Source organism: Crinia signifera, chromosome 6, assembly GCF_055691185.1.
Source record: "Crinia signifera chromosome 6, ASM5569118v1, whole genome shotgun sequence".
NCBI lineage: Eukaryota > Metazoa > Chordata > Amphibia > Anura > Myobatrachidae > Crinia > Crinia signifera.
The window spans coordinates 27,551,663-27,579,045 of record NC_139222.1 but is presented as its reverse complement, the minus strand read 5'-3'; the positions used below and the strand labels follow the sequence as shown (position 1 = coordinate 27,579,045).

General features: G+C 45.2%; 1 protein-coding gene across 4 annotated transcripts; it reads left to right on the top strand.

The window, feature by feature from the left end:
• The first annotated feature begins 1,122 nt into the window (after nucleotides 1–1,122).
• On the top strand, nucleotides 1,123–26,310 carry LOC146010214 (uncharacterized). 4 transcript variants are annotated; one of them, XR_014444739.1, is made up of 7 exons: nucleotides 1,123–1,457; nucleotides 12,233–12,424; nucleotides 12,950–13,031; nucleotides 13,149–13,246; nucleotides 13,390–13,852; nucleotides 20,554–20,664; nucleotides 25,173–25,877. XR_014444739.1 is itself a non-coding variant. In XM_083151246.1 (7 exons), exons 3-6 carry the CDS (start codon nucleotides 12,998–13,000, stop codon nucleotides 25,241–25,243), a joined length of 666 nt encoding a protein of 221 aa, XP_083007372.1. In that variant the 5' UTR covers nucleotides 1,123–1,457; nucleotides 12,233–12,424; nucleotides 12,950–12,997; the 3' UTR covers nucleotide 25,244; nucleotides 25,888–26,310. The 4 variants fall into 4 exon arrangements, 2 of the variants coding, with proteins under 2 accessions (XP_083007372.1, XP_083007373.1); XR_014444738.1 differs by having other exon boundaries at nucleotides 20,538–20,664; XM_083151246.1 differs by lacking the exon at nucleotides 20,554–20,664 and adding an exon at nucleotides 25,888–26,310 and having other exon boundaries at nucleotides 25,173–25,244.
• Nucleotides 26,311–27,383: the final 1,073 nt, after the last annotated feature.

Sequence of the window (27,383 nt, the reverse complement as noted above, 5' to 3'; positions counted from 1 at the left end):
GATCCTGTCACCTCGCCCTCTTTCTCTGATGCTGTCTCCTCCACCTTTTTGTCTGACGTTATCTCCATTCACCTCTATGACGATGTCTCCGCCCCTCTCTCTCTCTGACCCCTTCTACTTCCCCCTATCTCTGATGCCATCTCCTCCCCCCTGTCTCTGACGCCATCTCCTCCCCCTCTCTCTCTGATGCCATCTCCTCCCCCTCTCTCTGTATCTTGCTACCATAATGCTGGGTACACACTAAAGCAATTGTCATGGGAGAACGATAAAGTGCATACATACTGACCGATATCGTTCACAATATCAGTCAGTGAGGTCACCCGCCCCCTGCTCCGTACATGCAGCCTCTGACAATACTGTCAGATTGAGCTGCATGTACAGACAACAGGCATTGCACATCTTTAACGATATTGACCGTACAAACTCAATGATATTCATGCGATATCGGTATATCGCATGAATATGCACAAGCATATTGTCACCGATAAATCGCCCAGTGTGTACCCAGCGTAGGGGACTTGTAGTGACAATGCGGGGGGGAATTTACTGAGACGGGAGTTGTACTTCACATGGGATGTTGCTATGGCAACCAAATCCACTTCTCATTTATTTAGCACCTTCTAGAAGATAATAGATAGAATGGGATTGGTTGCCATAGCAACATCCCATGTGAAATACAACTCTCATCTTAGTAAACAATCCCCTGTGTGTGTGTGTGTGTGTGTGTGGGGCCCTTCTCAAGAGTTTGCTATGGGGCCCAAAGCATCCTAGTTACGCCCCTGGCTATTAGTTGACATTAGTTTTGCCTAGGATGCCAAGAAACTGGCTCTGACACCTGGTATTATACTGCAGCCTGTGTGAGTAGAACAGCAGCTCCCCTGTAAGTGCCCTTATGGCTCACACCCAGCAATCACTACTATGCTGTTACTAGCAGTATAATACCTGGGGTCACCTGGTGCCAGCTGCAGCACTCTCCCTCCTGCCTGCCATGCACACCAGGAAGGGACGTTTCCCTGGTATCACAGCTCCTCCCACTCTGCCCCACACAGGAAATACACTTTGGCTACAGCCGCGGGGGAGTCTGGGAGCTGAGTACAAACCACAACAAAATGTCTGCCGCTGTATGAGGACACACAATGAGAGATCGCTGCCGGACTGGTAGAAGCAGTAATTGCATTGAGGGAATGTATAGAGAGAGTTCTGTGGGGTGCGGTCACCGGTAGAGGATAGATTCCGTGCTGTAAATACGACGCCTAGTAAGGCACCATAAAGAATGTCCCCTGTGTGAGGGAGCGGCGGCCATTTTACCGAAGACCAATCCCCGCGTTCAGTGTAGCAGCATCTCGGCTTTTTGCTGGGGCAGCGCTGCTGATCTTACCTGAGGCCTCTCACTTCCAGCAGCCACGGTGATTAAGTTACGGGGGACCGAGAGAAGACATTGCTGTATCTGATAGCAGGTGATGGTATTATGCTGCCCTGGTGTTATTATACAGGCGGAGCAGCCTGTGGTATCCTGTTATACAGGGGGGAGCAGCATGTGGTGTCCTGTTATACAGGGGGGAGCAGCATGCGCTGTCCTGTTATACAGGGGGCGCAGCCTATGGTGTGCTGTTATACAGGTGGAGCGGCCTATGGTGTCCTGTTATACAGGGGGTGCGAGCTGTGGAGTCCTGTTATACAGGGGGAGCGGCCTGCGGCCTCCTGTTATGCAAGGGGAGAGGCTTGCGGCATCCTCTTATGCAGGGGGAGCAGCCTGCGGTGTCCTCTTATGCAGGAGGAGCGGCCTGCGGCGTCCTCTTATGCAGGGGGAGCGGCCTGTGGTGTCCTCCTATGCAGGGGTTGCGGCCTGCGGCGTCCTGTTTACAGGAGGAGAAGTGTCCTGTTATATGGGGGGAGCGTCCTGCGGGTTCCTGTTATACGGGGGGAGCGGCCTGTTGTACATGTAGGGGAAGCGGATTTCTTATACAGGGGGGCATGGCTTGTGGCGTTCTGTTTATACAGGGGATGAGCAGCCTGCAGCATCCTTTTATCCAGAGGAGAGAGGCCTGTTACATGGGGGGGAGCGGCCTGTGGCTGACTGTTAAACAGGGGAGAGCGGCCTGTTATACAGGGGTGGAGAGGCCTGTGGTGGACTGTCATACAGGGGGGTATCCTGTTATACAGGGGGAGCGGCCATTCTGTTTATACGGTTGTGGTGTCACCATACCCTCCAACTGTACCGATTTTGCCGGTACAGTACCGTTTTTTAACAGTCTGTACCGGCAAAATCAGTTTGTACCGAATGTACCGTTTTTTTTTGTTTCCTTCTTTGTTTTCCTATTCCTCCTCCGCTCCTGGCTGTTCCAATCCTGTGCGCGCTGCCCTGCACCAGCTCTCCCCCTCCGTTCTCATGAGTGCATTGCGGGCATGGCGTCATGACATCAGGCACCAGCACCGCACCGCACCCTGCGCACTCAAGGGAAGGATGTCTATGTGCCCTCACTGTCTGCGCAGGCAGAGAACTGAGCGAGGGCGCAAATCTCTGTGAGGGAGAGAGGGGTGCGGTGGCCAGTCCCGGCACGCAAGGGAGTGCTCAGTGCAGCAAGTAGGTGCCATCTAGACTACAGGTCGCCGTCCGGAGTCTGACACACATTGGAGTGCAGCAAGTAGGTGCACTAAATCACTCCAGCTGTGTCTGCTATATCCAGCATCGTGTCGCACCTGTTGGCCTGCAGCTCATGTCACATGGTGGCTTGGTGGGCTGCTGGTATATTAAATAAGTATATTTAATACTAGGTGATTCATTGCACCCTACGGGCGCTCTTCACACCGTCGTAAGGGGCTGCGCCCCCTTAATTTGTGAACATTTGCATATGAGAAAGATGGTTAGAATTGTATGAAAGATGCCTGTATTGCAACTTGAGTTATAGGTGAAATGTGTTAAATAGAGAGCATATGATGTGGAAGGGGGTGTGTATTGTTTTGTTTAATTAAAAAGCGGTTACAGAGTAAGATGTACATTGATAGTGTGGATGGTACAGTGACATTTGTGGGTGTGGGGGGGGGCTGTGTGTGCTTGTTGTTTAGGTGTGTGTGTGCAATAGTATAGTAGGGTGTTTCTGAGTCAGCGGCTCCCCACTGGTGGAGGTCACGACACAGGAAAACAGGAGGCTGGATAGTGATAGGGGTGTGTGGGAATAAGGGGGACTAAAGAGGAGGGTGGGAGATACTGTGCTGCTTCTGCCAGTGGGTGAGGGTCCAGCGTGGCAGTACAGGATGGTGGCCCTTAGTCAGTGTCTCCTCCTACTGGGTGGGAGTTCGGGTGCATGAGAGCAGGAGGCTGGGCTATGAGGCATGATAGGGGCATGTGGGCAAAACAGCGTCAGCGACTCCCCAGTGGTGGAAGTTACGGTTCAGGAGAGCAGGAAGCTGGGTAGTGATAGGGGTGTGTGAGTATACGGGGGACTAAAGAGTGGCTTAGGGGTGCCGTGAATTGCGGGAGGGGCGCAGGGGGTGCCGTGAATCAAGGGAGGGAGGGGGCGCAGGTGCACTAGTAAGCACTTGCACTAGTAAGCACTTGCACTGCACACTTTCCCTTCAGGCGACGCTTCACGTCCTTACCTCGTCCTTTTGGATGAGGTAGGACAATTTTTCACACCCCCACCCCGGCCCTCTGGCTGAGGTATCTTTATTATTTATTTCTCTTCCCCTCTCACGTTTGTCACTTTTCACGTTACTTGTTTTTTTGTATTTTGTCACGTTTTTTGGGTAGTGTGGTTGACCCTTTCGGGCCTTCTATTTCCCCAATGTGCCGAAGCTCTTGCCTTTTGGGGAGAGCTTCGTGCCCCCCGAGGACGACCCCGAGCCGCAAGGCGGAGGGAAGTCTACTGAGGGTCTCTCCAAACCTTCGGGTGCGGAGGACCCACCGTCCTAACCCTTCCGGGGGTCGAGGAATGAGGGTCTCTCTAAGCTTCGGCGAAGAGGACCCACCGTTCCCTATTTTCCCCTCTTCGGCCTTATGGTTGAGAGGGGTTAGGGGGAAAACGGGGCCCGTCTCCTTCGGGAGATGGCCCAATTCGATCGCACGGCCCCCTTTGCACGTGTTTAGGCACAGCACTGGTGGTAGGGAGCACACCTCGGGCTCCTGAGTTTCTTCAAACTCACACTTTGACAGATGTAGCCAAATATAGATATATATAGATATATATATCTATATATATCTTATATATTTGGCTACATCTGTCACTCAAAGTGTGTCTGGAGATGTAACCCTGGGTGGAGCCTCTGACTCACATGACTGACTCACATAACAGAGAACCAGCCCAGTGAGCCCACAGACAGTGCCAGACACCCTCTGCCTCTCCATGTTACACAGCAAAGACACAGCTACTCACCAGACACACCAGGTGAGCGCCCCACACCTCCATACCTCCCAACATGACCCTCTCCAGGAGGGACAGAATGCTATGTTTGTGGACTTCCATCTTAATTTATGATTGTCATCACCTGTCATTTTAAACAGGGTAATTGATAAGAAAGGTGTTTAAGCACAGGTGATGGTAATCCATAAATTAAGAAGAAAGTCCAGAAACAGAGCAATGTGTCCCTCCTGGAGAGGGTCATGTTGGGTGTGCACCCCCCCCCCCCCCCCATTTACGGCATCCCCACAATTAAATGGCACATGCAAAACACTGACATGGCTATGGTCGACAATGAAAAAGGTTGACTTATTTTTCACTTTTTCAATGTTTTCATATTCATTCTCATGTGTCGACATGGACACCAATAAAGTGCCACACTTATTCTGTGTTGATTTTTTCTTGTGGCGATTCGCAGCACCCACCGCGACCCCCCTCCCGCGATTTGCAGCACACACCCCCCCGCGATTCGCGGCCCTACCCCGTGACCCCCCCACCTGCAATTCGCGGCACCCCGCGACCCCCCCTCCCACGATTCGCGCCGGACCCCCTCCCACGGTTCACGGTGCCCCCCACGACCCCCCGTACCGCGATTCCCCACCCCTGACCCCCCCCTCCTGTCATTGCGGCAACCCCGACCCACCCTCCCGCGATTCACTGCAACCCCCCCGCGCCCCCCTATCCCACGATTCGTGGCACCCACACCCCCCCCCCCTCCCGCAATTCACGGCATCCACCCACGACCCCTCCTCCCGTGATTCGCGGACACCTATCACCTCCTCCCTCCCCCCCACCCCCGCACGTGATTCACGGCAACCCCAGGATTAAATGGCACATGCAAAACACTGGCACGGCCATTGTCGACAATGAAAAAGGTTGACAAGATTTATTTTTCACTTTTTCAATGTTTTCATATTCATTCTCATGTGTCGACATGGACACCAATGAAGTGCCACACTTATGTCAACATTTACATGTGTTGACCTTTCTGTGTTGATTTTTTCTTGTGGCGATTCGCGGCACCCCTCGCGACTCCCGCGATTTGCAGTACACCCCCCGCAATTCGCGGCACCCCCGGTGACTCCCCCGTGACACCCCCCCCCCCTCCTGCGATTCGCGGCACCCCGCGACCCCCCCTCCCACGATTCGAGCCAACCCCCCGGGCCCCCCCCCCTCCCGCGGTTCACGGTGACCCCCCCTACCGTGATTCCCCACCCCTGACCCCCCCTCCTGTCATTGCGGCAACCCCCCGCCCCCGCGACCCACCCTCCCGCGATTCACTGCAACCTCCCGCGCCCCCCCCCCTCCCACAATTCGCGGCACCCACACACCCCCCCCTTCCCGCGACGCCCCCTCCCGCAATTCACGGCATCCACCCACGACCCCTCCTCCCGTGATTCACGGACACCCCTCACCTCTATGAGGCTATGGTCGACAATGAAAAAGGTTGACATGAGTTTTTGAGGATTTATTTTACTTTTTTTGAATGTTTTCATATTCATTCTCATGTGTCAACATGGACACCGATGAAGTGCCACACTTATGTCAACATTTACATGTGTTGAACTTTCTGTGTTGATTTTTTCTTGTAGCAATTTTTTTCCAGTCACAACTATGAACTATGTGCATGTCAACCTACACATCATCAACCAATTCTTTGTATGACTAGGTGATTCATCGCGCCCTACAGGCGCTCTTCACACCGTCGTAAGGGGCTGCGCCCCCTTAATTTGTGAACATTTGTATATGAGAAAGATGGTTAGAATTGTATGAAAGATGCCTGTATTGCAACTTCAGTTTTAGGTGAAATGTGTTAAATAGAGAGCATATGATGTGGAAGGGGATGTGTATTGTTTTGTTTAATTAAAAAGCGGTTACAGAGTAAGATGTACATTGATAGTGTGGATGGTACAGTGACATTTGTGGGTGTGGGGGGGGGGGGCTGTGTGTGCATGTTGTTTAGGTGTGTGTGTGCAATAGTATAGTAGGGTGTTTCTGAGTCAGCGGCTCCCCACTGGCGGAGGTCACGACACAGGAAAACAGGAGGCTGGGTAGTGATAGGGGTGTGTGGGCATAAGGGAGACTAAAGAGGAGGGTGGGAGATACTGTGCAGCTTCTGCCAGTGGGTGAGGGTCCAGCGTGGCAGCACAGGATGGTGGCCCTTAGTCAGGGTCTCCTCCTACTGGGTGGGAGTTTGGGTGCATGAAAGCAGGAGGCTGGGCTATGAGGCATGATAAGGGCATGTGGGCAACACAGCGTCAGCGACTCCCCAGTGGTGGAAGTTACGGTTCAGGAGAGCAGGAAGCTGGGTAGTGATAGGGGTGTGTGAGTATACGGGGGACTAAAGAGGGGTTTAGGGGTGCCGTGAATTTCGGGAGGGGCGCCGGGGGTGCCGTGAATCAAGGGAGGGAGGGGGCGCTGGTGTCGGCGAATCGCGGGAGAGGGCGGGGGTCCACAAAGCGTGGGAGGGGGCGTGAATTGCGCGAGGGGGGGTTGCGAATCGTGGGAGGGGGGGTGCGCGGGGGGTCCGTGAATTGCGGGAGGGGGGGGGCACGGGGCGCGATGAATCACCTAATTGGTTATATATTCTTGTAGAAGGATGGTAGGATGTTGCTGTCATTCAGAATGCATTTACATAAACAGTAATAGTAGCAGTAAAAGGTCTGACTTAAAACACCTACAGTAAAACAGAACAGGTGTTATATATTATACAAAGAATTGGTTGATGATGTGTAGGTTGACGTGCACATAGTTCATAGTTGTCACTGGAAAAAAATTGCTACAAGAAAAAATCAACACAGAAAGTTCAACACATGTAAATGTTGACATAAGTGTGGCACTTCATCGGTGTCCATGTCGACACATGAGAATGAATATGAAAACATTCAAAAAAAGAAAAATAAATCTTCAAAAACTCATGTCAACCTTTTTCATTGTCGACCATAGCCGCGCCAGTGTTTTGCATGTGCCATTTAATCCTGGGGTTGCCGTGAATCACGCGCGGGGGTGGGGGAGGGAGGAGGTGAGGGGTATCCGCGAATCACGGGAGGAGGGGTCGTGGGTGGATGCCGTGAATTGCGGGAGGAGGGGTCTTGGGGGGGTGTGTGGGTGCCGCGAATCGTGGGATGGGGGGGCGCGGGGGGTTGCAGTGAATCGCGGGAGGGTGGGTCGCGGGGGCGGGGGGTTGCCGCAATGACAGGAGGGGGGTCAGGGGTGGGGAATCACGGTGGGGGGCACCGTGAACCGCGGTAGGGGGGGTCGTGGGGGGCACCATGAACCGCGGGAGGGGGGCCCGGGGGTTGGCGCGAATTGCAGGAGGGGGTTGTCTCCGCGAATCGCGGGAGTCACCGGGGGTGCTGCGAATCGCGGGGGGTGTGCTGCAAATCGCGGGGGTGCCGCGAATCGCCACAAGAAAAAAATCAAGAAAGGTCAACACATGTAAATGTTGACATAAGTGTGGCACTTCATTGGTGTCCATGTCGACACATGAGAATGAATATGAAAACATTGAAAAAGTGAAAAAAAAATCTTGTCAACCTTTTTCATTGTCGACCATAGCCATGTCAGTGTTTTGCATGTGCCATTTAATCGTGGGGATGCCGTGAATGGGGGGGGGGGAGGTGCATACCCAATATGACCCTCTCCAGGAGGGACACATTGCTCTGTTTCTGGACTTTCTTCTTAATTTATGGATTACCATCACCTGTGCTTAAACACCTTTCTTATCAATTACCCTGTTTAAAATGACAGGTGATGACAATCATAAATTAAGATGGAAGTCCACAAACAGAGCATTCTGTCCCTCCTAGAGAGGGACATGTTGGGAGGTGTGGGGCGCTCACCTGGTGTGTAGCTGTGTCTTTGCTGTGTAACATGGAGAGGCAGAGGGTGTCTGGCACTGTCTGTGGGCTCACTGGGCTGGTTCTCTGTCATGTGAGTCAGAGGCTCCACCCCGGGTTATATCTCCAGACACACTTTGAGTGACAGATGTAGCCAAATATATAAGAGATATATAACACCTGTTCTGTTTTACTGTAGGTGTTTTAAGTCAGACCTTTTACTGCTACTATTACTGTTTATGTAAATGCATTCTGAATGACAGCAACATCCTACCATCCTTCTACAAGAATATATAACCAACTAGGTGATTCATCGCACCCCGTGCCCCCCCCCCCTCCCTTGATTCACGGCACCCCCCGCGCCCCTCCCGCAATTCACGGCACCCCTAAGCCCCTCTTCATTCTCCCGTATACTCACACACCCCTATCACTACCCAGCTTCCTGCTCTCCTGAACCGTAACTTCTACCACTGGGGAGTCGCTGACGCTGTTTTGCCCACATGCCCCTATCATGCCTCATAGCCCAGCATCCTGCTCTCATGCACCCGAACTCTTACCCAGTAGGAGGAGACACTGACTAAGGGCCACCATCCTGTACTCCTGTACTGCCACGCTGGACCCTCACCCACTGGCAGAAGCTGCACAGTATCTCCCACCCTCCTCTTTAGTCCCCCTTATGCCCACACACCCCTATCACTACCCAGCCTCCTGTTTTCCTGTGTCGTGACCTCCGCCAGTGGGGAGCCGCTGACTCAGAAACACCCTACTATACTATTGCACACACACCTAAACAACATGCACACAGAGCCCCCCCCCACACACCCACAAATGTCACTGTACCCTCCACACTATCAATGTACATCTTACTCTGTAACCGCTTTTTAATTAAACAAAACAATACAATACACACCCCCTTCCACATCATATGCTCTCTATTTAACACATTTCACCTATAACTCAAGTTGCAATACAGGCCATCTTTCATACAATTCTAACCATCTTTCTCATATACAAATGTTCACAAATTAAGGGGGCGCAGCCCCTTACGACGGTGTGAAGAGTGCCCGTAGGGCGCGATGAATCACCTAGTATCTATAGTAATAATACAGGGACGTGACTGGGGAGGTGAGGGGATCTGGGAGTGTCACTGTGACCTCACTTATATCTATAGTAATAATACAGGGGCGTGACTGGGGAGGTGAGGGGATCTGAAAGCGTCACTGTGACATCACATATATCTATAGTAATGATACAGGGACATGACTGTGGAGGTGAGGGGGTCCGGGAGTGTCACTGTGACCTTATATATCTATAGTAATAATACAGGGACGTGACTGGAGGTGAGGAGATCTGGGAGTGTCACTGACATCACTTACATCTATAGTAATAATACAGGGACGTGACTGGGGTGGTGAGGGGATCTGGGAGTGTCACTGTGACATCACATATATCTATAGTAATGATACAGGGACATGACTGTGGAGGTGAGGGGGCCTGGGAGTGTCACTGTGACCTCATGTATATCTATAGTAATAATACAGGGAGGTGAGGGGATCTGGGAGCGTCACTGTGACATCACTTATATCTATAGTAATAATACAGGGACGTGACTGGGGAGGTGAGGGGATCTGGGAACGTCACTGTGACATCACTTATATCTATAGTAATAATACAGGGATGTGACTGTGGAGGTGAGGAGATCTGGGAGTGTCACTGTGACATCACTTACATCTATAGTAATAATACAGGGACGTGACTGGGGTGGTGAGGGGATCTGGGAACGTCACTTATATCTATAGTAATAATACAGGGACGTGACTGGGGAAATGAGGGGATCTGGGAGTGTCACTGTGACGTCACCTATATCTATAGTAATAATACAGGGACGTGACTGGGGAGGTGAGGGGATCTGGGAGCGTCACTGTGACGTCACCTATATGTTTAGTAATAATACAGGGAGGTGAGGGGATCTGGGAGTATCACTGTGACATCACTTATATCTATAGTAATAATACAGGGACGTGACTGGGGAGGTGAGGGGATCTAGGAGCGTCACTGACATCACTTATATCTATAGTAATAATACAGGGACGTGACTGGGGAGGTGAAGGGATCTGGGAGCATCACTGTGACGTCACTTATATCTATAGTAATAATACAGGGACCTGACTGGGGAGGTGAGGGGATCTGGGAGCGTCACTGACATCCCGTATACCTATAGTAATAATACAGGGACGCGACTGGGGAGGTGAGGGGATCTGGGAGTGTCACTGTGACATCACGTATATCTATAGTAATAATACAGGGACGTGACTGGGGAGGTGAGGGGATCTAGGAGCGTCACTGACATCACTTATATCTATAGTAATAATACAGGGACGTGACTGGGGAGGTGAGGGGATCTGGGTGCGTCACTGACATCCCGTATATCTATAGTAATAATACAGGGACGTGACTGGGGAGGTGAGGGGATCTGGGAGCGTCACTGACATCCCGTATATCTATAGTAATAATACAGGGACGTGACTGGGGAGGTGAGGGGATCTGGGAGTGTCACTGTGACATCACGTATATCTATAGTAATAATACAGGGACGTGACTGGGGAGGTGAGGGGATCTAGGAGCGTCACTGCGACATCACTTATACCTATAGTAATAATACAGGGACGTGACTGGGGAGGTGAGGGGATCTGGGAGTGTCACTGTGACATCACTTATATCTATAGTAATAATACAGGGACGTGACTGGGGAGGTGAGGGGATCTGGGAGCGTCACTGTGACATCACTTATATCTATAGTAATAATACAGGGACGTGACTGGGGAGGTGAGGGGATCTGGGAGTGTCACTGTGACATCACTTATATCTATAGTAATAATACAGGGACGTGACTGGGGAGGTGAGGGGATCTGGGAGCGTCACTGTGACATCACTTATATCTATAGTAATAATACAGGGACGTGACTGGGGAGGTGAGGGGATCTGGGAGTGTCACTGTGACATCACTTATATCTATAGTAATAATACAGGGACATCACTGTGGAGGTGAGGGGATCCGGGAGTGTCACTGTGACATCACTTATATCTATAGTAATAATACAGGGACGTGACTGGGGAGGTGAGGGGATCTGGGAGCGTCACTGTGACATCACTTATATCTATAGTAATAATACAGGGACATGACTGGGGAGGTGAGGGGATCTGGGAGCGTCACTGTGACATCACTTATATCTATAGTAATAATACAGGGACGTGACTGGGGAGGTGAGGGGATCTGGGAGTATCACGGTGACATCACTTATATCTATAGTAATAATACAGGGACGTGACTGGGGAGGTGAGGGGATCTGGGAGCGTCACTGTGACATCACTTATATCTATAGTAATAATACAGGGACGTGACTGGGGAGGTGAGGGGATCTGGGAGCGTCACTGTGACATCACTTATATCTATAGTAATAATACAGGGACGTGACTGGGGAGGTGAGGGGATCTGGGAGTGTCACTGTGACATCACTTATATCTATAGTAATAATACAGGGACGTGACTGGGGAGGTGAGGGGATCTGGGAGTATCACGGTGACATCACTTATATCTATAGTAATAATACAGGGACGTGACTGGGGAGGTGAGGGGATCTGGGAGCGTCACTGTGACATCACTTATATCTATAGTAATAATACAGGGACGTGACTGGGGAGGTGAGGGGATCTGGGAGTGTCACTGTGACATCACTTATATCTATAGTAATAATACAGGGACATCACTGTGGAGGTGAGGGGATCCGGGAGTGTCACTGTGACATCACTTATATCTATAGTAATAATACAGGGACATCACTGTGGAGGTGAGGTGGATTTGATTGTTAATGAGATATCTGAAATATTAATACTACAGTGACATGATTGTTGGATCTTGTGAATTATATCTCATAGCACTAATATAGGGTCATGACTGGTAATTTATGCAGTAATAGTATATTTTCCAATACACAGGGTTACATAGTAGTGAAGAAGACATCCAGTGACCATGAGACACCCGGTTACCATCCCTGTGTGTCAGGAGAACTGAGCAGGACCCAGAGTTCCATCACAGTGCCTCCACCTCACTCACTGATACATGGGAGAGACAAGGAGCAGAAGATCCTGGAACTCACCGACAAGATCATCCAGCTGCTGACCGGAGAGGTGACTGCTGGGAATGGGACATTATACAGTAACACCGGGGGATGTGACTGGAGAGGTGACTGCTGGGAATGGGACATTATACAGTAACACCGGGGGATGTGACCGGAGAGGTGACTGCTGGGAATGGGGCATTATACAGTAACACCGGGGGATGTGACCGGAGAGGTGACTGCTGGGAATGGGACATTATACAGTAACACCGGGGGATGTGACCGGAGAGGTGACTGCTGGGAATGGGGCGGTATACAGTAACACCAGGGGATGTGACCGGAGAGGTGACTGCTGGGAATGGAGCGTTATACAGTAACACCAGGGGATGTGACCGGAGAGGTGACTGCTGGGAATGGGGCATTATACAGTAACATCGGGGGATGTGATCGGAGAGGTGACTGCTGAGAATCAGAAATTGTACAGTAACACCGGGGGATTTGTCTGGGTGATGACTGTATCACTGTGTGTGTGTGTGTGTGTGTGTGTTTGTTTTCTATAAGGTGTCAGGATGTCACTGTCTATTTCTCTATGCAGGAAGGGGGATATATAGAGGAACACCACAAGGGTCTGTGTAGGAATGTTATGATGGAGAATCACCGGCCCCTCACATCACTGGGTAAGAGGAGACTTAATTTTATTGTGCAGGGGAGAGCAGGAATGGGGGCCCCTATATACACGTATCATCTGCTAATCCACATGTACAATATATTCAGTCACTGTGTGTCTCTTATAGATGGGCCCAGTAACAGAGATACCCCAGAGAGATGTCCCCGTCCTCTGTATTCCCAGCACTGTACAGAGGAGACTCACGGGACCCCACAGGAGGATCAGGTAGGTGGGAATAAGGGTCTCCCTAATATACCTAAGTGACTGTCGCTATATGAATTTCAACAGGTGTGTGTGTGTTATACATCAGTTATCTACTGTGTAAACTCAATACTGTCAGACATTATTTATGTGATATTTATTTGTAGGTTCAATGTGAAGATATGTCTGATATTAAGGTTGAAGTAATAAAGGGAGAAGAGGAGACGTATGTGACTGACATTAAGGCAGAAGACACAAAGGAAGAAGAGACTTATGTGACTGACATTAGGGCAGAAGATACAGAGGAAGGAGAGACGTATGTGACTGACATTAAGGCAGAAGACACAGAGGAAGAAGAGACGTATGTGACTGACATTAAGGCAGAAGATACAGAGGAAGAAGAGACGTATGTGACTGACATTAGGGCAGAAGACACAGAGGAAGAAGAGACGGATGTGACTGACATTAAGGCAGAAGACACAGAGGAAGAAGAGACGTATGTGACGGATATGAAGATAAGAGAAGAGTCTTATGTGTCTGATAAGAAAGAAGATACAGAGACAGAAGACACACATATGAGGGGTGACCAGCAGTGTAAGAAGGAGGAAATCCCTACAGATCCCAGCACAGGTGAGGAATAATCACTTATTGCATACAGTATTTTCCTTGTTCTTTTTGTTCTAAACAAGCGCCTGAAACTGGAGGTTGTGTATTAGTGGGAATATTAAAATATAATGTGCCGCCATGGTTAGACAAAAAGTAAGGTCAGCAATCAACAATAAAACAAGAGCATTTAAACTTTATAAAAGTAACTTAGATGTGTCACCAAATATAAGGAATCAAACAAAACTTGTAAAGAGGTAATCAAGGCAGCTAAAAGACCATATGAGGTACGAATAGCTACTGAAAGCAAATCCAACCCCAACATTTTTTTATAAATCGTAAGCGTATAATTAAGGAAAACATAGGTCCACTAACGGACACCAATGGTAGAAGGGTTACATGAGTTCTTCTCATCAGTGTTTACTAAGGGAGAGCAGACGGAGGTACCACGAATGGGACAAATAATCCAGATCTCGTTATTGATGTCACGACCAGTGAAATAACACAGAGGCTCAGCAAAGTTAAAACAAATAAATCACCGGTGCCAGACGGGATTCAACCAAGGATTCTAGTGGAATCAAGGGAAGAACTAGCTACCCCACTACACTCTTTAGCAATTCCCTGTCAACAGGCATAGTGCCAAGAGACTGGAAAGTAGCGGAAGTAGTGCCAATATTCAAAAAAGGGAATAAGGAGGATCCAGACAATTACAGCCCGGTTAGTTTAACATCAATAGTGGGTACAATTTTTTGAAGGATTTTTAAGGGATTGTATCCTGGAATATTTAGACCTTCATGGTTTACTCAGTAATACAAGAAAAGAAGACGGGAGAGCTAGTTCTATAGATGCACACCAAAAAATTGCTGATATAAACCACCAATATCCTAGGTGGTTTATGGGAGTAAATTCTCAAAAAGTGGAGTATCCCCTATAATCTTTATTAATATCCGGATATGGGATACACCACCAATAAATGCGAAATTCAAGAGGTTAAAAAATTCGGACTTACAACATACATATATACATTTAAGTGAAAAGGATTGGAAAATATAATGTGAAATGAATTTAAAAATGTAGGCAGGGGGGGCTGGGCTGAGTAGTATCTATAAGACACTGGGATTGTGTCCTCAGTCTCTGGAGTTGTTCTGTAGATATATCGATATAATCGTGCCTGTATTGGCTTTTTAGATATATGTTGGCAGGGTATATCTCTTGGGGTTAGTGTGTGCTTATATGACCCTCTATATTTGTGGGTTCATATGAGTTTTTTGTGTTTTAGTACACTATTATTCCCAGTTTACCTTCTCAGGCAGTATATTAGGAGATGGTCGTATCCTAATTCTCAGATAGTGAAGGGGTTAGCTTGAAGAAGCAACAACTGCGAAACACGTGTCCTAACTGTCATTGTAGTGCCAGTTAGGGGGCTGGGGATATAGGCAGAATGGAAATGTATTATCTTTAAACATGTTTTATTAATCCTACTGAGTAGCTATTCAGTCTAAAAGCAGGAGTGTATATACATGTGTATAGATCTTCACTGTGCAAACTGAGCGGTACTGATTCACAGTGCAAGTTCATTAGTTTGAACTTGGGAAATTTCCCTTGATAATAGCACTGGATACACCACTAGGTGTCAGTAAAACGTTAATGAGGAATCATCACCCAGAGCTCAGTAATACATTTTGCAACAGTGTAACTACTATACCTCTGGGCAGCATGCCAGATTACTTGGCAACATAGAAATTGTATCCAATCTCTTAATAGTAATTATATGAGGAAGCTCTAAATACAGCTGAGACCAGCCAGCTGTCAAGTGTATTTATAACACAGAATCTAATACCCCTTTCCCACTGCAGGCTTTACACGGTAAAATGCCGTTTTTTTAGCCTTTTTAAACGGCTAGAGCTGCAGTGGGAAAGCTCCAGGTTGCTTTACACGGTTAACAAATACCGGTATTTGTTAACCGGGTAAAAAGCAGTGTTTTTACCGTGTAAGAGCCGTTTTTTTCGGCAGTGGGAAAGGGGTAGCCCTTTACCCGTTAAAAAAAAAAACGGCATGGGGTCCCACCCCACTGCTGTAACCAGCACCAGGCTGAAGGAGCCGGGGCTGGTATTAAAAAAATCAGGAAACCCGACAAATAGGGGTTCCCTGATTTTTTACAACCAGCCCCAGGCTCCAGGTCCGGGGCTGGTTCCTAAAATATGGGGGACAAAATGACTAGGGGTCCCCCGTATTTTAAGAACCAGCCCCAGGCACAACCAGCCAGCAGGGTAATGCCACAGCCGGGGGACACTTATGATATAAGTTCCCGCGGCCAAAGCATTAACCCTACCGACCAGTCAGCCTGGCCAGGGGCCCTGGGGGAGTGGGGACCCCCCCAATAAAGGGGTCCCCCCCCTCCAGGACTTACCTGACCAGGCTGAAGCCTGGTGCTGTCCTCGATGCCCCTGGGCGGTGGGCATCGAGCTGATGGTATGGTGTAAAAAATAGAATAAAAACCATTGTCTTTTACTGGTGAACTATGAGTCCCAGCAAGCCTCCCCCGCAAGCTGGGACTTGGAGAACCACAAGTCCCAGCCTGCGGGGCATTAAAGGGCCCGCTGGGTCTTGTAGTTCCACAGTAAAAGAAAGAGTTAAATAAACACACTGACACACGTGAAAAATAAAAGTTTAATACATACATACATAACACATACATACTGATACTTACCTATCTTGAGCCCGTAGGTAGCCCTGGTCCTGATGTCCTGGTCCGTGTCGGCGTCTGTATCCATGTCGGCGAGTCCGAAGAAATCCATTTGGGAAGCTGTGGAAGGAAACTGTGGAAGGAAACCATACTCACCTGCCCCAGCGCGACGTAGTCCAGGTAAGGTCTTTGCAAAAAAAACAAACCGAACACCCGAACCAAGCGGACAGCTGAGAGCCGCACGGTGTGTTTACATCGTGCGGCTCCGCCCCCGAATGCCGCTATTGCCTTGCGGCCTAGCGGCCAATAGCGGCATTCGGGGGCGGAGCCGCACGATGTAAACAAACACCGTGCGGCTCTCTGCCTGTTCGCTTGGTTCGGGTGTTCGTTTTTTTTTTTTTGCAAAGACCTTACCTGGACTACGTCGCGCTGGGGCAGGTGAGTATGGTTTCCTTCCACAGTTTCCTTCCACAGCTTCCCAAATGGATTTCTTCGGACTCGCCGACATGGATACAGACGCCGACACGGACCAGGACATCAGGACCAGGGCTACCTACGGGCTCAAGATAGGTAAGTATCAGTATGTATGTGTTATGTATGTATTAAACTTTTATTTTTCACGTGTGTCAGTGTGTTTATTTAACTCTTTCTTTTACTGTGGAACTACAAGACCCAGCGGGCCCTTTAATGCCCCGCAGGCTGGGACTTGTGGTTCTCCAAGTCCCAGCTTGCGGGGGAGGCTTGCTGGGACTCATAGTTCACCAGTAAAAGACAATGGTTTTTATTCTATTTTTTACACCATACCATCAGCTCGATGCCCACCGCCCAGGGGCATCGAGGACAGCACCAGGCTTCAGCCTGGTCAGGTAAGTCCTGGAGGGGGGGGACCCCTTTATTGGGGGGGTCCCCACTCCCCCAGGGCCCCTGGCCAGGCTGACTGGTCGGTAGGGTTAATGCTTTGGCCGCCAGAACTTATATCATAAGTGTCCCCCGGCTGTGGCATTACCCTGCTGGCTGGTTGTGCCTGGGGCTGGTTCTTAAAATACGGGGGACCCCTAGTCATTTTGTCCCCCGTATTTTGGGAACCAGCCCCGGACCTGGAGCCTGGGGCTGGTTGTAAAAAATCAGGGAACCCCTATTTGTCGGGTTTCCTGATTTTTTATTACCAGCCCCGGCTCTTTCAGCCTGGTGCTGGTTACGGTGCTGGTTAAACGGGTAAGTGTGAATGTGACAAAAACAGCTTTTAAACGGTAATTTACCGTTTAAAAGCTGCAGTGGGAAAGAGTCTTTGTGGCTCTTACCCGTTTAAAGACCCGTTTAAAAAAACCGGGTCATTACCCGTGTAGGCAGTGGGAAAGCAGCATAACTCGGCAATACTGTACACACCTTTGTAACATCTGTTATATGTACCCATTACATGGAAAAGATTTGTCAAAATCATATACAATCAGTTAAATAATTGACCAACCCAAATGGCAAATTGTGTAAAAAAATAACACTAAATAAGCCAACGTATACTTATACTCTGGACACAGAATCAAAAGGTTCAATAAATATACATCTATATGTCCAAATTAACCTGTAAGGCGAAAGGTGTATTATTATAAAACACTAAATAAGCCACTATATGACTTTTTCATTTTGACTTTAATTTCCGACTGATAAGGCCTAACGTGTATACAACACTTAATAAGCCTAAGATCAACTATAAATGAAGTGTACAAGCACAATGGAGTGCATAGGCTATTAAAAAAGCCAATATAACAAAAGGTGTAAGGGGTGTACATAAGCCCATATATAATTGCAGAGCAATAGAAAAGGTGAACCACCTTTCCACCCCTGTACCTGGAATTTACATTAGGTACAGGAGGCATATATAAGTTCTTGTGAAATTGGAGAATTGCATATGTAAAAAAGGTGAACCATTTCCCCATCACTATCTGAGAATTAGGATACGACCATCTCCTAATATACTGCCTGAGAAGGTAAACTGGGAATAATAGTGTACTAAAACACAAAAAACTCATATGAACCCACAAATATAGAGGGTCATATAAGCCCACACTAACCCCAAGAGATATACCCTGCCAACATATATCTAAAAAGCCAATACAGGCACGATTATATCGATATATCTACAGAACAACTCCAGAGACTGAGGACACAATCCCAGTGTCTTATAGATACTACTCAGCCCAGCCCCCCCTGCCTACATTTTTAAATTCATTTCACATTATATTTTCCAATCCTTTTCACTTAAATGTATATATGTATGTTGTAAGTCCGAATTTTTTAACCTCTTGAATTTCGCATTTATTGGTGGTGTATCCCATAACCGGATATTAATAAAGATTATAGGGGATACTCCACTTTTTGAGAATTTACTCCCATAAACCACCTAGGATATTGGTGGTTTATATCAGCAATTTTTTGGTGTGCATCTATAGAACTAGCTCTCCCGTCTTCTTTTCTTGTTCTTAATATATTTAGTTAACAAGATAGCACCCCCGCTAAAAGAATATTAATTATAATTAAGCGGATCAGACCCGTAAAAATTAGGGTCCCATTTACTGTGTGCAGATCTCAACCCAACCCATCTCTTTTACTCAGTAATAACCAGCATGGGTTTGTAATTGATCGCTCATGCCAAACTAATCTACTATGTTTCTATGAAGAGGTTAGCAAAAATCTTGACAACGGGAACGCTGTGGATGTGATTTTCCTTGATTTTGCTAAAGCATTTGATACGGTACCACACAAGAAGCTAATAAATAAAATGGAAGCCATGGGTTTGGGGGAGAATATTTGCAGATGGGTAGCGAACTGGCTGTGTAACAGGGAACAGAGTGTCTGTGAACGGGGCAGTATCAGACACGACACAGGTACTAAGTGGAGTGCCACAGGGTTCAGTCTTGGGGCCCATTTTGTTTAACATTTTTATTAACGATATTGGGCTAGGAATGGGCTGACAAGTGGAAAATGAAGTTCAACGTAAATAAATAATAAGGTCATGAACCTTGGGAGACACAGCCAGTGTGCAAGTTATGGATGTATGCAGATTAAACCTAAAAATCAGGGATATATAATCCCAAAAGTGCAACAAATTAATTGATTTTGTAGCAAACAAAGTAACTTGCTGTTAAACCCTGATATATGGAGAATGTCCCATCAGTGCGCAATCAGATGGTATAGCATCACATTGGGATGATTTGTATTCCACTTTTGAAACCCCCAGTGAGGTAACTGAAGTGACAGGGGAAGTGGGGGCCTTGCAACAGAAATGCAAGAAAAGACTGATATAATCTTTTTGGGGCACTCTTTTATTATCAAATTTGTGTGTATGTTATAGTAATTTAAGAATTAACTTTTATTTGGTATGCCTTAAAATAAAACGTGCTTTATCGTATAAGATTAATCTTCGTTTAAATGTATGCAAATAAGTACACAGCTCAATCTTTGTTTTAAAAGATACAGGTATACAAAACCATGTTTACCCAGTTCATACAGAATCAATGAATCAAATCTACAATAGTTTCATTTTCTTCAATGGTTTCCAGTTTGGCGAAAAATAAATCAAAATCAAAAGCATACATATATATCAAGTATACTTTGGAGACCTCAAATCCATATTTGGGGTCCTCACTGCTTTCCTCTACAAAGACACACCCCTTTACTTGACTCCTGTACAAATGTATGATCAAATCACCAAATTTCAATCTATGGAGTCTGGGGTTTGTGTCTCAGCACTATTACTCCTAGACAAAGTTATTCTAGAATGTCAAAACCACATCTGAAACTGTTGCAAGTTCAACCTCTGAGGTGGTGTTCTTGATACACTGTTTCCCTTATTATTTATAAAAGCAGGGAAAAGTGGCACTTCCTCTTACACCAGGTTTATTCTGCTTTCCAGTATCATGTAATTTACATCAGATACTGGGTGAGAGTTAAACCATTTCCGTCCTATGTGCCTTAAAATAAAGATATAAAGCAGTGTTCACCTCTATTGGTCAAGAAAAATCTGCTCAGATTGTCTCTGTTGCAGTGTTGCAGCGCAGAGAAAACAAACGGCTGATTTGACCTAGAGGGGTCTCACTGAACCTCGATTTCGCAGAGGAGTTCAACAGGAATTGTGGTGCACCTCATGGAGAAAAAGGTAATCTGGGGTGTTCACACATGCCCTTATTCTGCTGTCTGGCATCTGACCTCACGGACATAGAATGACAGATGAGAGATAGTGGTAGGTGTCACCCAGACGGAAGGACAAAGGTAGTGATCTTCTGCTGTTCTGAAAACAAAAGCAAGCACTAGTCCTGATGCTTTCGCATTTGCAGGGCATGTGTGTTCAATTGCCAGAATGAGAGAGATCACTGAGTGGATAGATTAATCTAAAATTACAGAGGGTTGGGTTTGACCATTCATAACCTCTTCACAAAAACATTTATTGCTTCAAATAACACAATTTTTCAAATGTTATCTGTACAGTGGTCGACATGAGAGTAAATGTTGACTGAACAGCAGATCAAACAGTCATATATTTGTTCTGAAATAACTCTATTTTCAAAGCTGTCTACACCGTGGTCGACATGTGAATAAGTGTTGACTGAACAGTAAATCAAAAGAACATCTATTGCTTCAATTAGCACAATTTTTTTTTTAAATGCTATCTGTACAGTGGTCGACATAAGGGTGAATGTTGACTGAACAGCAAATCCAACAGTCATATATCTGTTCTGAAATAACTAAATTTTCAAAGCTGTCAACACTGTGGTCGACATGTGAATAAATGTTGACTGAACAATAAATCAGGAGAGCGGGATCCCTGATCTCTGCATACATTTCTAAAGCCTTAGGGTTTACTTTGTTGGTAATTGTTTTGCAATCACAGATATATGGGTGCACAGATTCTAGTCACAAACAGGCATGGAAAAACACTTTTTTTCTCCCCGTTCGCATAGATAAGAATCTGTCTCTGTGTATGGGATTCAGGGAAGCATAAAAATTAGGCAGATGCTATATGTAGTTTTATAATCACACAGCCTTTGCAGTCACACATTCTTTTATGTCCTACACACCCGTTAATTACTGCCATATATCCTTTGGCCTCTAATTCCAAAAATCATTCAATAAATAGGTGTGCAGCACACAGAGCATGAGTATTTGCTGTGTCGAATCCTTTCTAGATGCTACCGCCGGAATAGATAGAGAGGATTCCGTGCGGCAGACAGTTAGATGCAAAAACAAATAAGAGGAGGGAAAATAGGGATCACCGCAGCCACACCGTCCTCTGTGTAGCGATACACTAAGCGGTGCTGCTGCGTACTCACAAAACCGGCTCTCTGTTCAGTCTCGGCAGGTGGGGAGCGACGTGCTGGGGAAAGCAGTGTGGTCCGTGGCTCACCTCTCCGGTAAGCACCCGGACCGGAAGTGACGCGCGTTTCGCTCTGGGAGCTTGGTCACACTGGGATTGGTGTGCCTCTCCTGAGATGAGCGTGTTTTATGGACGGCCAGATTGATTGCAATATTGGTTCAATTAAATCATGAATGCTGTTTATCGCTAATCTTTTTCCTTTTAACAGTATGATTTTAGTTACTGGCTGTCTGAATAGGTCCTGCTATATGATGATTGGTCTTACATATCAGTTAGATGTGGATTGACCAAAAGCGTGAAGAAAGAGTAAAACAAAACAGAATAGTGCAAATCATAGGAAATTAATTGCATCAATTTTTAGGACCAATTGTGTTCTGGGATCATTATTAAATTACTCATATTTTCTTAAACAGAATGAGAGACAGTGGTTGATAACTGTAACTTGATAAACAGAAAGAGAAGCAAGGTAATGGTGAGATATTTGTGGTAAAGAGGAGAAAGATAAATATAAAGATAAAGAGAGAGATGAAAGAAAAGATAAAATGAGATAAAAGAGGAGAGATAAAAGAGGAGAGAGATAAACATCAATTACATATTTGAAGATATATTGTTTTGATATGCTGAAAATGTTTTGTCTTATTATATCTTCGGAAAGGTTTACGTGGACCGGGTGATGACAAACATTAGATAAAAATTATCATTATCTTTTTATATTTTATTTTTTGTTTATTTTTATTTTTGTTTTGGTTTTCCTTATTTCTTATGAAGCAATCTTTGTTTCTAAAACCGGTAGAAGTGTCATGTAGAATTAAGATTTCTCTGAGTCGGGAGCGATAAATTACTATCAAAGTGAATTATGTTCTTAGAGTTTCTAAAATTTCTAAAGAGGGGAAAAAATATATAATACAATAATGGGAGTATACAGGTGGTATAACATTTCTTTAAGGTATACTTAAGATTCAAATGAAGACACCATAATTGATGTGTTCATTAAGCATCTGAATGAACATGTGATCTTTTGGACGCGATATATAGACGACATCCTGATCATATGGGAAGGAACGCAGGATGAATTGGACCTATATGTTGAAGATCTGAACACCAATGATATTAACCTCAAATTCACTTGTGAAAGTAGTCCTACAAGTATCTCCTTTTTGGATCTTAGGATCTACAGGACAGAGAACAATTCCCTCGCTACTGAAATCTTCAGGAAATCAACTGCAACTAACAGTCTCTTGCATCAAAGTAGCTCTCACTTCCCATCAACCAAAATCAACATCCCAAAAGGAGAATTCTTGAGACTAAGGAGGAATTGCTCCTTATTCTTTAACAAGAAGTGAAGAATTAACTCGGAGACTAAAAGAGAGAGGCTACAGTAACAGATGTATTAAAAGAGCAAGACAATCCACAGCCATTGTCAAAAGAGAAGACTTAATCTTTCAAAACAACAAAAAAGAAAAAGTGGATACAGAGACAAACACTGTACGGTTTATTGGAAATTTCTGTGATCAATGGAGAGAGATAAAAGGAATATTACAGAAACATTGGCCAATAATCATGTCAGATCCAGACCTTGGCATGCTTCTAAAACCAAGTATAGAAATGAGCTGGATACGTGCACCAAATCTGAAAGACAAATTGGTGCACAGCCATTTCACTACTAGCAACCCCAAAGAACCAAAAATCACAGGGAGTTTTCCATGCGGCAACTGTAAAATCTGCAACCACATTGAACCAACTAAAGAGTTGCAAGATAAATATGGAAAAACAATTAAAATCAAAAACTACTTCAACTGCAAAACTGTTAACATAGTATATTGCTTAATCTGCCCATGCAACAGGAAATATGTGGGCATGACGACACGCATGCTGAAAGTTCGCACCTTAGAACACATGGGTAATATCCGTAATACCGCAACGGATAGGCAAAAAATGAGACAACTCACCACGGTGGCGAAACATTTTCTAGAGAAACACTCCAGCTCCACAGAAGGTCTCAAGGTCCTGGGACTGGAGAAAGTCACTTTGGGAATAAGAGGAGGGGATATGACTAAGACCCTCCTAAAAAAAGAAAGTGAGTGGACCTATAAATTAGGGACACTTCACCCCTCAGGACTTAATGAACACATCAATTATGGTGTCTTCATTTGAATCTTAAGTATACCTTAAAGAAATGTTATACCACCTGTTTACTCCCATTATTATATTATATATTTTTTCCCTCTTTAGAAATTTTAGAAACTCTAAGAACATAATTCACTTTGATAGTAATTTATCGCTCCCGACTCAGAGAAATCTTAATTCAACATGACACTTCTACCGGTTTTAGAAACAAAGATTGCTTCATAAGAAATAAGGAAAACCAAAATAAAAATAAACAAAAAATAAAATATAAAAAATAAAAATTAAAGATAATGATAATTTTTATCTAATGTTTGTCATCACCCGGTCCACGTAAACCTTTCCGAAGATATAATAAGACAAAACATTTTCAGCATATCAAAACAATATATCTTCAAATATGTAATTGATGTTTATCTCTCTCCTCTTTTATCTCTCCTCTTTTATCTCATTTTATCTTTTCTTTCATCTCTCTCTTTATATTTATCTTTACCACAAATCTCTCACCATTACCTTGCTTCTCTTTCTGTTTATCAAGTTACAGTTATCAACCACTGTCTCTCATTCTGTTTAAGAAAATATGAGTAATTTAATAATGATCCCAGAACACAATTGGTCCTAAAAATTGCTGCAATTAATTTCCTATGATTTGCACTATTCTGTTTTGTTTTACTCTTTCTTCACGCTTTTGGTCAATCCACAGCTAACTGATATGTAAGACCAATCATCATATAGCAGGACCTATTCAGACAGCCAGTAACTAAAATCGGTACTTGTTTTCTAGCACGGCCACAATCTGGAGTAATCGTGTCCCTTAATTAAGGGACACGATTACCCCCGATGGACCCGATTTCTTTTGAAATCAGGTCCATTTTGCCGGCTAGGATACAATATCGGGGGCATCGCGTCGGTCGGGACCATTAACATTGGTCCCGACGCGATGCGACGCCCCCGATTTTTGCATAGGCTTCAATGTTAAATTTTTTTTTTTTTTTTTTTTTCCAATGAGAAGATTTATAAGTTGAGAAGAACAGGTGACAAGACTCATCTTCTGCAATACTAATCTAATATCATTTATTATCAGTAATAAAGATTTTTCTGACAGATTTTATGATTTTCATATCAGGCAAAATGATTATTAAATAAAGCCAAATATTTCTATTTCACAGATGGTGAGATACTCTATTATATTGGGAAGATAGACGTTCACGTAGCGGCCATACAGATTCCCACACGTTAAGGTCTGAGACGCTCCGGCTCCTAACAAAGTGATCTCTCCGCACATTGGGTTGTTGTTGCCATTATTCACCAAGGAATCCCCAACAAGAATTTTTGCTCCATTCAATCGATTAGTGCAGCAGTCAAATCTGTTGAGGATAGTTATGCTGACGATGTAATAAGACTGCAGCAGGTCCACTCTCCACCATGGGCTGTAATCATTATTTTATTTTTTTTTGTTATTTGTAAACAATCCAGTTTTATGAGTAATATACAAAATAGTACAGTAGTACAAACTGGTAGAATTTAGCCAAACATAATTTATCTAAGAAAAACAATGATGTAGTATTACTCTATAATTTATGCCTCAAGGATTACTGGAAATGTTGAGGAATTAAGTATAAAAAATAACATTATAAGTAGTGTTAAACTTCCAAGGCTTTTCCAACTTAGTCTAGAATAATTGGACTTGTTTGCTAACAACTGTCATATTAGGTCAGTTTTTGCGTATTCCCCATAGGTTTTGGCAAAGGAAATTAGCCTGAGGTGGCCAGTGATTTTTCTTTTTTTTTTCTTTTTTTTTTTTTACAACAAGTCACTCTTTATTTGATTTTAAAATCACAGTTGAGAAAATACATATCAATACTTTTTTTTTTTTTTTCACAGACAAGAAAATAACATAAATATAAACAACAAAAAGAAAAAAAAAAAACTTACATGACATACATACAACATTTGGTGAATTGCTGCCCTTCCCTACCGGGACCATCTACATCCCCACCCATGGAACCATTAAACATCCTACCCTTTGAATCGCTCTTTTACATCTTCTATTTGAATCCCTCCAGTCCTCTCCCACCGTATACCACCTACCCGGATCCCTCAGTTTTAAGTTCCCTTCTCTATTTAGTATCCAGACTGCTGGGTCAAACTGGTTATCTTCTTCCATACCCTATCCTTTAATATTGGATTTATATTTAATTTTTCTTGTGTTACAAAAAAACTCTACCCGCTAGTGTTTCTTTAAACTATCTCTTGTGTAAACAATTATGAACTTAGGAGCATTCGTGAAAATAATCTATATTTAGAGTAGTGTTGAAAATATGTGTTTTTTTTTTTTTTTTAAATATTAAACAAAAATACAAAAATCCAAGTGAGAATATCTTCTATTAATCTATGTCCACACATCTTTTAGAGTATGGAGAGAAATACCATTTATCCCATATTACGTGAAATCTGCCAATATTGTTTCTGGATATATACGCAGCTCTCTCATGCTCAAACGTATGGTTAACCAAGCTAACCCAGTCATGAATATCCGGTGCTTTTTCTGCCATCCAACGTCTGGCAATGCATGTCTTGGCAATCGCTCCGAGATTAATGCCCAGCTGCCTTAAGTCGGATGCCACCCCGGACCTGGACCATACCCCCAGTAATAGCGCCTTGGGACATATTTCCCCTCTAGGGATGCCTACATTTATCAATACTTCCGCAACTTCCTTCCAAAATTTTTGTAGAGTTGTGCATTGCCATAATAAATGCCAGTAGTCACAACCCGTAGCCCTACATTTAGGGCAGGAGTCACTTTTTTCCCTTACAAACTTTTTAATTTTAGTCGGAGTTATGTAGGTACGGTGCAGGATATTAAATTGGATCTGCTGTGTCCTAAGGGACGTAGTAGCTAGCTTGGGTATGGCAAGTGCCCGATCCCAATCATCCAAAGTGAGCTCAGGGATTTCCCTGGACCATTTTGTCATGAGATCGTGCAGGCCGGAGGGCGGCAATATAGATGAAATGTACTTATAACATTTAGATACGCCTTTAGAAGGTCCCAAGTTCCGAAGTAGTATTTTGACTGGGTGGTCTTTTATAGTACTAGAGGATGTGTGAAGATGTTCTTCCATTGCACTTCTAAGTTGCAAGAAACGAAAAAACATATTGTTTGGGATCTGAAAATCTACTTGCAGTTGGGCAAAAGTTTTTACCCCGCTTGGCGTAGTCACATGGCCTACATTTCTTATACCGAACTGGGACCAAGCCGCCATTCCCTGATGCCTTCTGATGTTCCCAAAAGACTCCAGGGAAGAGAGACCCGTTTCAGGGTCAGTATCCTTATAGCCTATTGTCCTAGAAATCCACATCCAAATTTTTATTGCTTGGGT